The sequence below is a fragment of the Serinus canaria genome, chromosome 11, assembly GCF_022539315.1.
Source record: "Serinus canaria isolate serCan28SL12 chromosome 11, serCan2020, whole genome shotgun sequence".
In the NCBI taxonomy this organism is placed as follows: Eukaryota; Metazoa; Chordata; class Aves; order Passeriformes; family Fringillidae; genus Serinus; species Serinus canaria.
Window position 1 is genome coordinate 5,019,148 of NC_066325.1, and position 13,592 is coordinate 5,032,739.

The 13,592-nt window shown below is 41.6% G+C and overlaps 1 protein-coding gene across 1 annotated transcript in view; it reads left to right on the forward strand.

Annotated features, from left to right (window-relative positions):
- The window catches only part of VAT1L (vesicle amine transport 1 like), a 56,045-nt gene that overhangs the window by 24,609 nt on the left and 17,844 nt on the right, over positions 1 to 13,592 (forward strand). Inside the window, exons 6-7 of the mRNA XM_050978992.1 lie at positions 223 to 278; positions 1,964 to 2,158. Coding sequence (XP_050834949.1) covers positions 223 to 278; positions 1,964 to 2,158 — 251 coding nt within the window. The remainder of the gene's footprint in view (positions 1 to 222; positions 279 to 1,963; positions 2,159 to 13,592) is intronic.

Sequence of the window (13,592 nt, forward strand, 5' to 3'; positions counted from 1 at the left end):
GTGATGGATTGTCAGTGTCAGCTCAGCATTCCTGTAAGCCTGGAGGGCTTGGTTGCCTTGGCCTCTTTGTTGTTTTTAATTCTCACAGTATTCCTACTAATCTCTTGTAAACATGGGCTTTTTTTTCTGAAATATGAATCACAGAGATGATTTTACATGCACTAAAGGCTCTGCTGTAGCTTGTAATAATAAGTTGTGTGTGAATGTGCTCATCTTTTACAGGTTCATCTAACATGGTTACTGGGGAGACAAAAAGCTTCTTCAGTTTTGCAAAATCAGTAAGTGTCTCTGTGATGATGCTCTTTCCTTTAACTTTGGTCTTTTCTGTAGTGTTTTCATCTTCATCATTTTAATTTCTCTCTGCTGAGTTGTCACTTCTGATGTTGTGGTTTTGTGCCATGTTTCCTTCTGGCAGCCCAGCTGGACCAGAGTGGGATCTGGGTGCATTTCACATTGCCATTGAAACTGCCTGTGAGACATGGAGCTCTCACACAGCCAAGTTCAGACTGCATTATTTATTTACTTGTGGCAAAATATCACTTCCATGGATATAATTAACTCTACCCTGAAAGTTCCTTGGATCTGAGAACACTGTCAGGAGCACGCAGTGAATTAAAGGAGATGAATCTCTTAAATGTGCCTGTGTCCAGTCATCTCCAGATTTTCAGAGGTTTGTTTCATACAGAAAAGCATTTTTCAGTTCTCCGTGTTCAAGTGACATCAAAGAGCTGATGATCTGGCATTGTTTCCTAATTGATGATGTCAACAAACTCAAAGTTCAAATATTTTTTTTCTTCAGCTTACTACAGCAACAGAAATCTTTGCAGAAATCCTAGAGATCAAAAGTAAGACAAATAAATCATACAAACTGCCAGCAAGAAATAAGTTAACCAGGAATGAAAGCAATTCCTTCATACAGGAAAAACATAGGGAAAAGTCTTTTCTGAACATCTGTCCTGTGATCTTTTTGCCAAAATCTCATTTAAAGCCTCCAGCAACACCCCCTTCCCAGGAGGAATTGGCTTCAAATTCTCTGTGTGGCTGAAAACAAGAAAAATCAGAGACTGCAGCAAGGAGCTGTTCTTTGCCTCCTACATTGTCTTAATGTTGTGGTGGGAGGATCCCTGTCACTGTCACACACTTGTGACCAAAAACAAGACAATCATTGCTGTGCAGCCTTTTTACTGCTAATGTAAGAATATCCAGGTGCATGTAATGTGTAGGGTAGGTTGGCCCATTAAATAAATTTCTGCTGAAGTCTTTTTCAGATACCAGTGTTGGTGTTCATTGATGGAATAAATATGAATAAATTGAAGGAATAAAAAAGCCATACAAATTTTGTTTACAATTATAACTAGTTTCTTTATGTAATTGTGCTGCAAAATTAACTCATAAAAATTGTATGAAAATTCTAATTAAAAATTTACCGATTGAAGTGAAATTTGCAGGGAAGTGGCATCTCTCACTCTCAATGATGCTCTTGGGCTAAATGAAATAAAATCCTTTCATCAGATACTGTGAGGTATGCTCAAGTGCCATAAACACAATAATGGATGTAAAATAACTGATAGGCAGGGCCTGGTTCCCTTGTTCTGAGCAGAGCCATGGCCAGGAGTTGCCAGTGGCACGCCAGTGGCTGTCTGGAGATAGCAGGAGAGCAGAAGGGGGAAGGAATTCCAAACTCCTGGCTGCCAGACCCTCTCACAAACCCAGATGTGTTCTCCATCCTTCTCACACCCTGACCTCCTCCAGCACGAGTTTGTGTTTTATTCCTGTTTGTCAGTCAGCTGCACACTCCTTTCCTCATCCCTAAATCAAATCCTGGCTGCTTCTCTTGGCTGCTGCTTCAGGCCTGGCAGATGAGTCATTCCTCACATCTGCACGGGCAGCTTGCTTGTGGACTTCCCTCCACAAAAACTCTGAAGAATGTTTTTCTAACCATGCTGTTTTCCTTGGTTTCCAGTGGTGGCAGGTTGAGAAAGTGAATCCTATCAAGCTGTATGAGGAGAACAAAGTCATTGCTGGATTTTCCCTGTTGAATCTACTTTTCAAACAGAACCGAGGTGGCCTGATCAAGGGTGTGATGGACAAACTCCTAAATCTATATAACAGTAAGAAGATCAAGCCTGTGGTTGATTCATTGTGGGCTTTGGAAGAGGTAGGAGTCCTCATTTTGAAATTTCTGAAAAATATGCACTTTTAGAGCTAAAATCATATTTAGATAAGTTTTCTAGTTATTAATGTGTTCTGCTTTTTAGTGTGTGCCTAAGCTGTCTCTAGAGCCCCTGCTATTTGTGAAATCCAAGATCCAGTTATCCACATATTTCTCTCCCTAAGTATATATTTATTGAAAATGCTAATAATAAGTGTGTTTTCTCAATCTTAGAAAACTTTCTTTTTCCTAAGTGCACGAAACTCGTGGCTAACAAGTGCAGAGCGAAATGCAAACAATGGAATTGAAAACAAGTTAGATTTTTTTTCCTCAGAATGCATTTTAATACACAAGCTTTAGTTTCAGTGCCACAGCTGGGCTAGCAAACCTTGGAAGTTTGCAGGTTTTCTGGCACTTATTGAAAATGTGTCAAAGCCAAAGAAATTAGAACTCACTTTAAATGTAAGTTGCAATTGTGGAGCGTGGATTTCTTATGGTTCTTTTTTTAATTCCTCTAATTGCTCAGCTCTCCTTAAAGACATGCAAAGAAACCAAGCAGCTGACAGCCTGGGCAGTTCCAAACCCCCTGCTCAAAGTGCTGTTTGAGACATTTGCAGTTAAGATGCTGGTGAAGGAAGAGAAGTATTCTTGGAGGTGTGAACAGAAATTACCATATGAAGAAACAACACAATTATAGAGCACCAGCAGATTAATACTCCTGGTTTCTGTGTCTGTGAAGTGCACTGAGCCTGGCACATCACTTAGGGGGTGTGTGATAGCTCTGCTGAGTGGGGTTGTGTCTGTAGTGTTGTATTTCACTGCTCAGAGGGTGCTGCGACAAAATGCTGTCTGTGTTGGAACACAGTGGGTGGTGTTACCACGAGGGAATAGTAACCAGCACCACCTCAATCCAGGAGCAGGAATGTGTTTTACTAAGGTTGTGGCTGGCCTGTGAGCTGTTTTCTGAGCCCAGTGTGTCCTGTACTGTCCCTGCAAGTGCCCCAGTGCATCCCAAGGTGCCACTGCAGGGGGCAGAGGTGCAAAGGGTCCAGCCCCTGTGGGCTCCTCCCTGGTGACAGCTTCCCCAGGAGCCCCCTCCTTTTCCTCTGAAAGGGCTGCCTGAGGCCACAGTGTCACCAAGAGCACCCAGGGACACCTGGGGACACTGGGGGATCTTCTTGGCATCCACCTGCTCCAGGAATGGCAGATGTTGTGATAAAGAGCAGCTGCTCAGGCAAGACCAAATCCTCTGCAAAGGGAGAGCCCTTTGCAGAGCAGTATGAACCAGCAGTGGGCTCAGATTTATGGTTTGGATGTGTCTTTTTGAATTTAATCATTAAGCAAGCTTATGAAGGAGCTTAAAAATGTAAGTGGCACAGGTCTCTAGACAGGCATTCTGCAGTTTCTTTGTTCATGTGAAACACATCCTTTTCATGTACTGGTGAGTAAGAGAAGGATAATTAAAATAGTAACAATTGCTTAAACAGTACTTGATTGAGGACATGCCATAACATGAAAAATTACACATGGCAGGCTGATCTCAGTAGCCAACATGATGGGAATTTGTTGGGAGATTTCTGTTTGATAACATTTCATCTCCCATTTGGCAGTAGCATGCACCATCCCCACCAGTGGATCGTGCTATGTGTAAATACATCTGTTGTAAAGCACAGTCTAGAAAACTCCAGCTCATTTGTCACACCTGCTGGCTTTCCATGAGCTGAGAGGAACAGGTGTCTGGCTGTACCTTAAGGATATGGCAGTGCAAGAGTTGTTTATTTGATTGCAAAGTATTGCTGTAATAGTACTTATCCAGGGCATTATTATCTTTGGGGTATATTTTTGTGGTCATAAAAATCACACAGTGCTGACTCTCAAGTTAATATGATGCACAGAGAATGTGTCATTGCTGAGGACTAAATGGAACTAGACTGAAAAAAGGTTGGTGCATTTCTGTTGTGTTTTGGCAGGTTTTTATTTTCAATCCAGAGCTTGAACATCTCCTTTCAGAGGTGGACATTTCATTGTTTTTCACTTCCTGTTGGGTAAACTTGATGAGCTCCAAATGTCCACTTTCATTTGCCCTCTCCCAGAGGATTTATTAGAGACTAAACCAATACAGGACCAGCTTTTACCAGGTTTCCTAAGGAAACTTCCTGACCCATAAGAGCACTGAGAATGGGCGTTAACCAGAGAGTGGCAGAAAGGGGGACTCCCCACTTGGCATTTGAAAATGAATGGCTGGTTGGTTTTCTGTGGAGGAATATTGCCTTTTCCAGAGCCTCATGGGGAATTCATGTGTCCCCTGACTAGCAATTCCACCCTAGAGGTTACCTTGAATCCAGTCAGGGACATTCAGAATGAAAATATTGTGAGGAAAATTCTCAAAGGAGCCTTCAGCATGGGACACCTTTCCAAATGGTTTATTTTAAATACCTGAGTGTATCATCACATGCACAGTAGGTTTGATCTCTGTATGCAAGGCACATCCCCAGCACATCCCTTCGGGTCTCTTTATTCCCTCTGCATCTGCATTTGTTTTCATGGATTCCTTTGTGAAAACATCAATTCACAAATTAATGCAGACTCTCTAAAGCCAACATGGAAGACACCTGGTTTTGTTTCAAAGCTGTATCACAGCACAAATGCTGCTCTTTTCAGTCCTGTATCAGTTTCCACCCACGAATCAGAGCAGAGGACAATGAGCTATAGCCACAGTGGTGTTCTCCTTTGCTGCTCAAGGCTGCTTTCCTTGAATGATGACCCCAAAACTGAGGGCTTTATGTTCCAGTGCATGTGAGAACAGCCAGAGACAGGCCTTGTGTCAGTTTTCATCAGTCGTCATGATGTGTAAAAAAAATGCTTCATTCTTCTAAAAGCCTGGTAGGGTTCCTTGAACAGCATTTATTTCTTAATAATTCCTGCAGGAGCACACAGTTTGAATTTTAAAGAATATACTGATGAGAGAATATTGTAATGGCAATCTCAAGTGGCAATAATGCAGAGCTTAGAGAAAGTTATTGGATTCCCATTTGCCTGTTATGCAGTCTGTGTTAATGATGTCCAGTTGATTGTCAAATTATTTTATAGCTAGAACTGCTCAGAAATTATTAGATGGACTTAATTTGATGCTGTTCCTGTCTAGCCATGAAGGTTTGCTGAGTGTCCATGAGCTCATTCTCATTAGGATTTAAACCCTTCAAGTGTCCTCCTTTCTCTGCTTTAGGGCTGCATCCAGAGGCCACAAAGTCTGGGGAAGGATTCCTGGGTGCACTGGCCTTTGTTTTAGGATAAGCATTGCCCTGCCCCTTCAGTGCCAGCTGCCTAAACCAGCAGCCAGCTGACTGAAGAGAGGAGCTTAGAAGTGACTCAGTTTTCTTCAGTGCTCCAGATTACTGCTGACACAAGGCAGCTCTGGATCCAGACTCTGGACTGCTGCTGTGGAGCAAAACCATTTGTACTGCTGTGTTAGCTGCTGCTGTTTGTTTGGGAAGGGTAATTTTAATCTCAAACTTACATCCATAAATCCCAGTAAAGCCAAGTCTTGTCTCAAGTAGGCAATTAGAACCACTTCATTGTGGAAGAGTAAGAAGGATTTAACTAAAAGAGACAGCAACAAAATCCACAGACACTTTAAAATGGAAATAGAACTTGGGAATTGTTCATCATGAGATGAATGAAGCCATACAATAAATTAGCTGCTGGTGAGATATCTTGCTGCTTTGCAACTATTTGTTTATGCATTCAAGTGTTTAAAAAATGAGATGATTTGTAGTGGCACAGGCTTAAAATGGTGCTCTGTAGTAAAAAGCTGATTGTCTGGTAGGAATGCATTTCATTACATATAGAGTTTAAAACAGAATTTGTATTCTGTGAATATTTTTTGATCTTTTTACTTGTTTCGTGGTTAGTGCCTATTTACCACTGGTCCTCATTCTGATTAATTTGTACTGTGCATTTATGCATTAGCATTCTCCTGAGGGTCTGTGAGTATTTGGCTTTACACAGCAGTCAATTAGTAAGCAGGATGAAAACTGACAGTTCTCAAAAAAATCTAGTGTGCTGAATAAAAACATGCACATCGCACTTTTCTATTAAAATTCTGTGTGTTTCATCTCTTTATAGTTGCAAAAGAACATTTATGTCCAAGGTAGATTGACACAGAAGTTATATGTGCCTTTTTTGGTGATTTACAGCAGCCAAAGTTATCACTGAGCATGTGTAAAACAAACCCCACAAATTCTTGCACAGGAACTGCCAGTCATGGTCAAAGTCATCAAAATACCTGGGGCACCTTTCCCTTTACCTGAAGCTGCTTGTTTCAAAGGGGATCTCAGCAGCCAGAAAGTTTTCAGACTTGGGCATTTTGACCCGTGTGGGTGATGAGTGAGATTATGGACAAACATCCTGCCTACAGGTCAGTGTCCTGTCCCAGGGGATTCACTGCATCCCTCTCTCTCAGAGGATTTGGGGCAGTGCCCTGCTAGGGGCAGTACTGGCATCAAAGGCTCCTGCTGCTTTAGGGCCAGTGAGAGTGATGAGACACAGAACCTGTGCCACAGAGCCCTTACTTGCTCTTAAGGAGTAAGAGGGGAATGTGATCGTGTCCTGGCTGGTACAAAGGATGCATGTCACCCAGTGTCACTGCTCTGTAGGGGTAATGCAATAATGCCTTCAGCAGCACCTCACTTAGGGAGCAGTCATGCCAAAACCATAGCCCAGAGCCAGGAGCACACCATGGCACTCAGCTGTGACCAAAATCAGTGGAACTGAGGCACTAAATATTACAGATCATGCTGTGGCTATCAGAGAGCTCTAGTGACTGTGCCTTGTGGTCAGTACATAGAATATTTTTAACTGGAAAGAGCCCTGCACCTTCATCAGCCCAGGCACATTCCACCCAGCAATATTGGGATTATATTCCAATGATTTAGTTTGTAATGAACACTGCACTGAGTCACTGGGTTTTGGGGGTTTTTTTTTTGCTGAATAATTATGAGAGATCTTCCTGTAAGGTTTGTATTATTTTTCCTTTGTGTGCAAATACACTGATAGAAAATGCAGAGAACAGATCCATGTGAGAACAGCAACATGTGAGAAAATGTGCTTTTTAAAGGAATTACTGTATCAGCAGCTCTAACTGTAAATATAGTGTTTATCTAAGTGAGATTTCCTGCTCTTGAAGCCAGAGTTTTTCTCTGGCAGTTTGCTAAGGAATCCCAAGCTGTGTTTAAGGACCTGAAGCTAAAGGAATGCAGTGCAACTGATCCCATTCCAGTGACATTATAGAGTTCCTGCTGGTACAAAAATTTCCTGTAAAAGGCACATTTTGTCATAGGTAGCTGTTCTCACACTCTTTGTTCTCTGCATTAGCTATCAGTGTTGTTAGCAGGCAAAGGAAAAGAGTAGGAGCCCTACTTTTGGATTACAGCTTTATTGAGTTCCAAATCCAGTGACAAGACCTGGATGAAGGAACATTTTCCATACAGAATTTATGGCATGTTTTGGGGAGGGCAAAGCAATCTCAATATGTCTGGTTTTAGCACTGCTCACTGGCTTCTAAGGATTCAGGTACTGCAAACCTGTGTTTTTCCTCTGAACTCATCCTCTCCTACAAATTAACCTCAGTGCAGGCTGTTAAATATCAGCAATATCATTATTTGAGAGGCAGGGGGATGGGAAATCTCAAACCCATGATAGCAGAATAATAACAGTGAACCCCCTAAAGGAGAGACTTTAATTTCATCAAAAGCTATTTATGCATTTCTGTGAACTTGGCTTCAGGGCAGAAAGCCTGTCATGTATTGCTGGAGTGAGACCTAGAGAAAATTGACCCATTCGTTACTTTTAATGTAGAAAGAGAGCAATCTAATAATACCAGATTGGGCTGGTATCTTGTTAGGAATACTAAATACCATCCCAGGCCTAATTTTTTTCTGACAGTTACAATGTCATAATAATGTGTGCAGGTGTTTTTTTGTCTTTTTTACTTGATGAAAACATTCTCCAGCAGAACAAATTATGCCTTTTTTGAAGTCAAGGACTTCTACAGTGTTTATTCTTCAGGGTGTACAAAACAACAGAGTACCAGAATAAAAGTGGAAGGATATTTATAACCAAAGTAATAACCCACTCTGAAATAGATTAATTTTTTCATAAGCATTAAACAATTTACTTTGCAGCCCTGTGGTGTCGAAGGAGGGAAGAGCAGCTCATTGTGTGAAACCTCCCAGGAGCTTGGCAGTGTGTCTGTGCTGTGCTTGCTCCTCCAGCACCACAGAGCAGACTCTGCTCCTTCTGAGCATTTCTGTGAGAGAACAGCTCCTTTGCAGTTGTTCCTGAACAGCTTTCCTGATGGACAGGTGTTAACTCTCAGGTGTTAACTCTGCAGATATCCTCTCCTCTGATACTGCCTTGGAACTCTCTCTGTTCTTCTCTGTGTGGGGATTCTGCTCCTCTGGCTGGATGAAATAAATACTTGTAGCTCGAAGTAAATTGAAATGCTTTATCTGGTCATCACCATTGTTTCCTTGTACACACACAGGTCTAACACGAGCTTAATACAAGATATCAAGCAAACAGAAATGCAAGGAGCTGTGTCTTACTGATGTAACAGGTTTGAAAATGGAGATGTGGGAAAGCAGACTGAGGAACAAAACTTGAATAATTCAGGGCAGCTTGATTCTGTGTTCACAAATTATAAACATCCTTCAAATCTATTTGAAAGAAAGACCCATATCTTTCAAATGTGGGGAATCTCAGACTCAAGGAAGGTTTGGGTTGAACAAGACCATAAAGCTCATCTCACTTCACCTCCCACTGTCCCAGGTCACTCCCAGCCCCAGTGTCCAACCTGGCCTTGGGCACTGCCAGGGATCCAGGGGCAGCCCCAGCTGCTCTGGGCACCCTGTGCCAGGGTCTGCCCACCCTGCCAGGGAACAATTCCTCATTCCCAAGATCCCACCCAGCCCTGCCCTCTGGCACTGGGAGCCATTCCCTGAGTCCTGTGCCTCCATGCCTTGTCCCCAGTCCTTTTCCAGCTCTCTTGGAGCCCCTTTAGGCCCTGGAAGAGGTTCTGAGGTCTCCCTAGAGCCTCCTCTTCTCCAGGCCAAGGGGAAAGTTATTCCACCTGAATTTTACCTTGCTAACATTAAATATAATGAACACAAGTTCTAAAGGAATGAAAACTGGGCCATGAATAAGGTGATCTTTAATTTAGGCTTGGCAAAGATTTTTTTCCCAAGATGTCTATCTGAAATAAATATTAATTAAAACTCCAAATTATTTTGTTGCTGTTTGGTTAGATGAATGAAACATATCTTGGAAGTACTGGAGATTAATTAGTATTGCAATTTTTTTTCCCTCTAAAACATTTTGTATACCTGACTGTGGGAACTTTGCTGCTCTTGGGTGAATTATTAAGTTCCTACAAAGTACCCATAAAATTTCATTTGCTTTTCTTATGCATTTAATTCTGTTTAACAGGACTTCGTGTAACTTTATAATTCATTCTACCCTTCCTAGCACTATCAGGAAGCAATATAAAGGAACCAGTAGTCTTTTTAGAGTCACACACTGCTGATGGCAATGGTTCTGATTTCATTAAAAGCCTGGGATAGAATAAGACAAGACTGATATAGGCATGGTGGCTGTGTAATAAGGCCTCAGATACATGACATTAACTGTGATTACCACAAAATCTGATTGGGCAAATGAGCTGTTTTAGGAAACTCAGACTTGTTAAGTATGTAAGCACAAGTCAATTCTTTCCAATTGCTATATATTATTCATAAACACTGTATGCAATTTCAGCTACATGAAAGGAATTTAATTAGACAAGTAATTTATTTCTGCTCTATGCTTTCGAGTATTTTTTTTTTCACAGCCTCTGAAATTTAGCTTTTCTTTAGCTTGCCAGTTAAATACCTGTATTTAAACAACAACCAAGAGCCTTGAGAAGGTTCCTTTGTGCACAGGGAGCATATCTGTGCTGTAGTACCCACTGAGCAGGTGAATAACAAAAGAGGTGGTGGATGTCATGGTAGTGAAAAGATCATGGACCAGCCTGAGAGTCTCTAATTGCCACTGCTGGCCTCTCCCAGCCATAGCCCTGGCCTGTGTCAGCATCTCCAGGAGCCTTCTGTGACTGAGTGCCTTGGTGGGGGCTCTGATGGCCGGAGGTGTGAGCCCTACCGAAGGTCAGTGAGCTCTTTCCTTCCAGGGAATGGCATTTCCTGGTACTGCAATGTGCAAACACGGGATGTGCTTTGGCAGCGCTTCCGACGAGCATCGATCTGCGCTCAGATTTGCTGTTGCAAAGGTTCAAAGCTGACCAGGCTGGGTCTGAACCTCTGCATTTACAAAAGCACAGCCTGCAGCCACAGCTCTTTCCTGATCTACTTAGCGAGCACTCTGCTAAGAATTAATCAGTTCTGAGACACAGAGGCAGAAAATCCTTGGTGGGAGGCATGAGACACTGGAGGCTGGAGTGCAGTGGTGAGTCAGGGCTGTGTTTGTGGGGCAGGTCAGGCTGCCACTGCTCTTTGCCCTTGTGTGCCTCAACAGCTCCTGGAGCTGCAGGGAAAAGGGAATGAAAAGTAGATTTTGTTCCTGATGGATAGTGCAAGGGCAGGGGGAAATAGGCAGGAAAATAATCTAGGAAGCATTGATGGATTCCTCTGAAGAAAAAGTGTGCACTATTAAAGATAAACTGGTCACATGCTTCCAGTTAATTAAATTAGCAACAGGAGGCTATATGGGGAGAGCTGCTTTGCCATTTAATAGAAAAATAAGGACAAAGCTGTTACATTGAGCAAGCTGCTGATTAATTACTGTGAAGAAGCAGTATTTTACAGGAGTAGTCTGCCTTCTGAAATATATTTGCTGGCTTCTAAGTAATAAATTGGCACACATTCCCTATGTATGGAGCTGATCTGGTGGTGCTGTTCCTCTGCGAGGAAATAAACAGAGACCTGGTTAGGGAAAGCTTTACTTTCATCATTGACACCAACATCTGTGCATAGCCCCAGGAGATAGATTTTATTTCTTCTGTCTTTATTTTGTATATTTGGCTCTAACACAGTTGTTTTACCCTTCATTTTTGCTGTTTTACCCTTTCATTTTTGTTTTTTGTGTCATGAAAGGTAAGCACTTCTCAAGAGACAGGAAGACAGGGTGTCATGGGATCGTTTCCCTATTCAAAAACAGTTTCTACACTCTTCCTGAAGTACCAGAGAACAAAAGCTACTTGCTTTTATACCCCTGATCCAAGTGTGCTTCAATCCATTCCTTTTTATCTCTACCTGATAATGCAAGGAAATATCTGCCTGTCTTCTTCCAGTCTTGCGTGTGGATGAAATATGTGCCAATACATTATTGCACCCACCAGCAGAAATAGTTTTAAATGAATTCTAAGAGAAAGTTCCCTGTGTCTCCTGCTCCACAGAGCTGGTAGTAGCACTAATTGGCAAGGAATTCTTCAGGGTTGGAACAATGAGTGTTTTCTGTCACTCAGGAATAATTGCTGGATGCTGTGAGTGAGACTCACTGCAAAATAGCAGGTACTAGAGGGAAGATATTAGAAACAAGTTTTCAAAGCCACATTTAGATGCTCTTTCACTCTTGTGCTGGGCTCTGCCAGTGTAGTTTCAGCCACAGAGCCTGTGAACAGAACCTTGGGTTTCCCCTGTCAAAAAATTCCATCAGGCTCCTTTGTTAATTAGTTGGGTGTTTGGGAAGAAAGCTCTTGGTCACTCCAGTTGGGCTGGCAGGGAGTGCTAATGGGAGAAATTCAGCTTTTCTCTAGGGACAGCCTGAACCTGAAATCTGAGGTCTGTGTTAACAATTCCTCCTGATTGTTTACATTCTCTGAGAAACTTCTTTTAGTCTGCATTCCAATTACAGAAAGACCTATTTTCACAGATGCTAGGGATTTAAGAAAAAAAAAGGAGAGATAGAAATAATGAAGTCTACTTGGTGATGTTCAGAGACTGGAGAGGTGTCATCTGTATGTGTCTGGCACATCAGAGAATACAAATAATGTGGATTCCTCCTGCCTTTGAAATATTTCCATTTTCAGACTGATGCTTTTGGGTGAGGTTTTGGCCTCTTGATTTGAAAAAAAACCAAAATGAGAATAATTTGTTTTGTTTTGTTTTTCTGGCTGTAATCTATGAGTCTCTTACTTCATTAATCAGTGAATGTCCAGAAATCCACTTAAGGAGCCGCTGAAAAGAATCCAAAGGGAAGTGAGAGATAAGAATGATGAAAATATCTCTATATATATTTAAATCTGATGGGTCCATTATGTCTAAACGTTTCTGCACTGGCAGCATCATCTCTGAGGCCATTTCTGTTGACTGGCAGGGAGCAGGAAGGTTGAGAGAGCAGAAGGAAAAGGGCAGCTTTCACACCCTGCTGCATTACTGTGTGAGAAACAGCAGCAGAGGCTGTGCCTTGAGCATTTCTGCTGTAAATCCCAGCTGACATCTTCCTGCTTTGAGGAATTTTGGGTGCTTGGCCTATAAAGAGAGAACAGTGACATAAGCTTTCAGCTGCAGCAGAAGGATGTTTAGATGTTCATAGGTACTGAACTCTGGCACAGTAAATTAACTTAAATGGGCCTTTTTGGGTTTAGAATGCCTTTCTAAGGTGAGCATTCTAGCTCATTTCCTGGGCTCAGCTTATGGGGGTACCTGTGTAACAGTGGCCAAAGAAAAAGTAAATTATTAGTCCCACCAGCAAAGCCAGTTCTGTCTCTCGACTGCTCATGTTGATGACTGCTTTTGGCAGACTGGTAGAAATTTTGGAAATCTCTTGAGCAGTAGCACAAAATTACTCTCCAGGGTTATTTTAATTTATTTTTTCTTTGGTATTAGTGGTCTGATTAGGTTACTAAATTGACTTTATTGCAAAGAAAACATAGGGTTTGTGTTCAGTTTCACACAACTTTGCTAAGATCCAAAAAAAGGCATCAAAAATCAAAACTTTCAAAATAACATTTCATTTTAGTGCATAACAATTGTTAATCAAGATAATTGTTCTCACCTAATGATAATAGCTCATATATTCTTTTCAGTCATTTTAAACACAGACGAATTTTAAAAGCAAAATTACTCTTGGGCATAAAGATATCTCTTAGCATAATATAATCTAAATTTAATGTGATAATTGAGAGTTCTATGTGGCATTGCAGCCTAGTAATAACATTATTGCTGATTACAGATAATGATTTAAATTTACACTGAGGCAGGGAAGCAGATACACTGTCAGTACTAAAAGACTCCTAAATATACATTGACCAGTTGGGAATGACTGAACCCAAAGGTATTTTTTTCCAGGGGAAAAACTCTGTGCTGTGAGTGCTGACTTTGAGAAAACAATACTGAAAGGAAGCAAAGCAATTCTAGAGTTTCAAATGAGCACAGATCTTCCAGAGTTG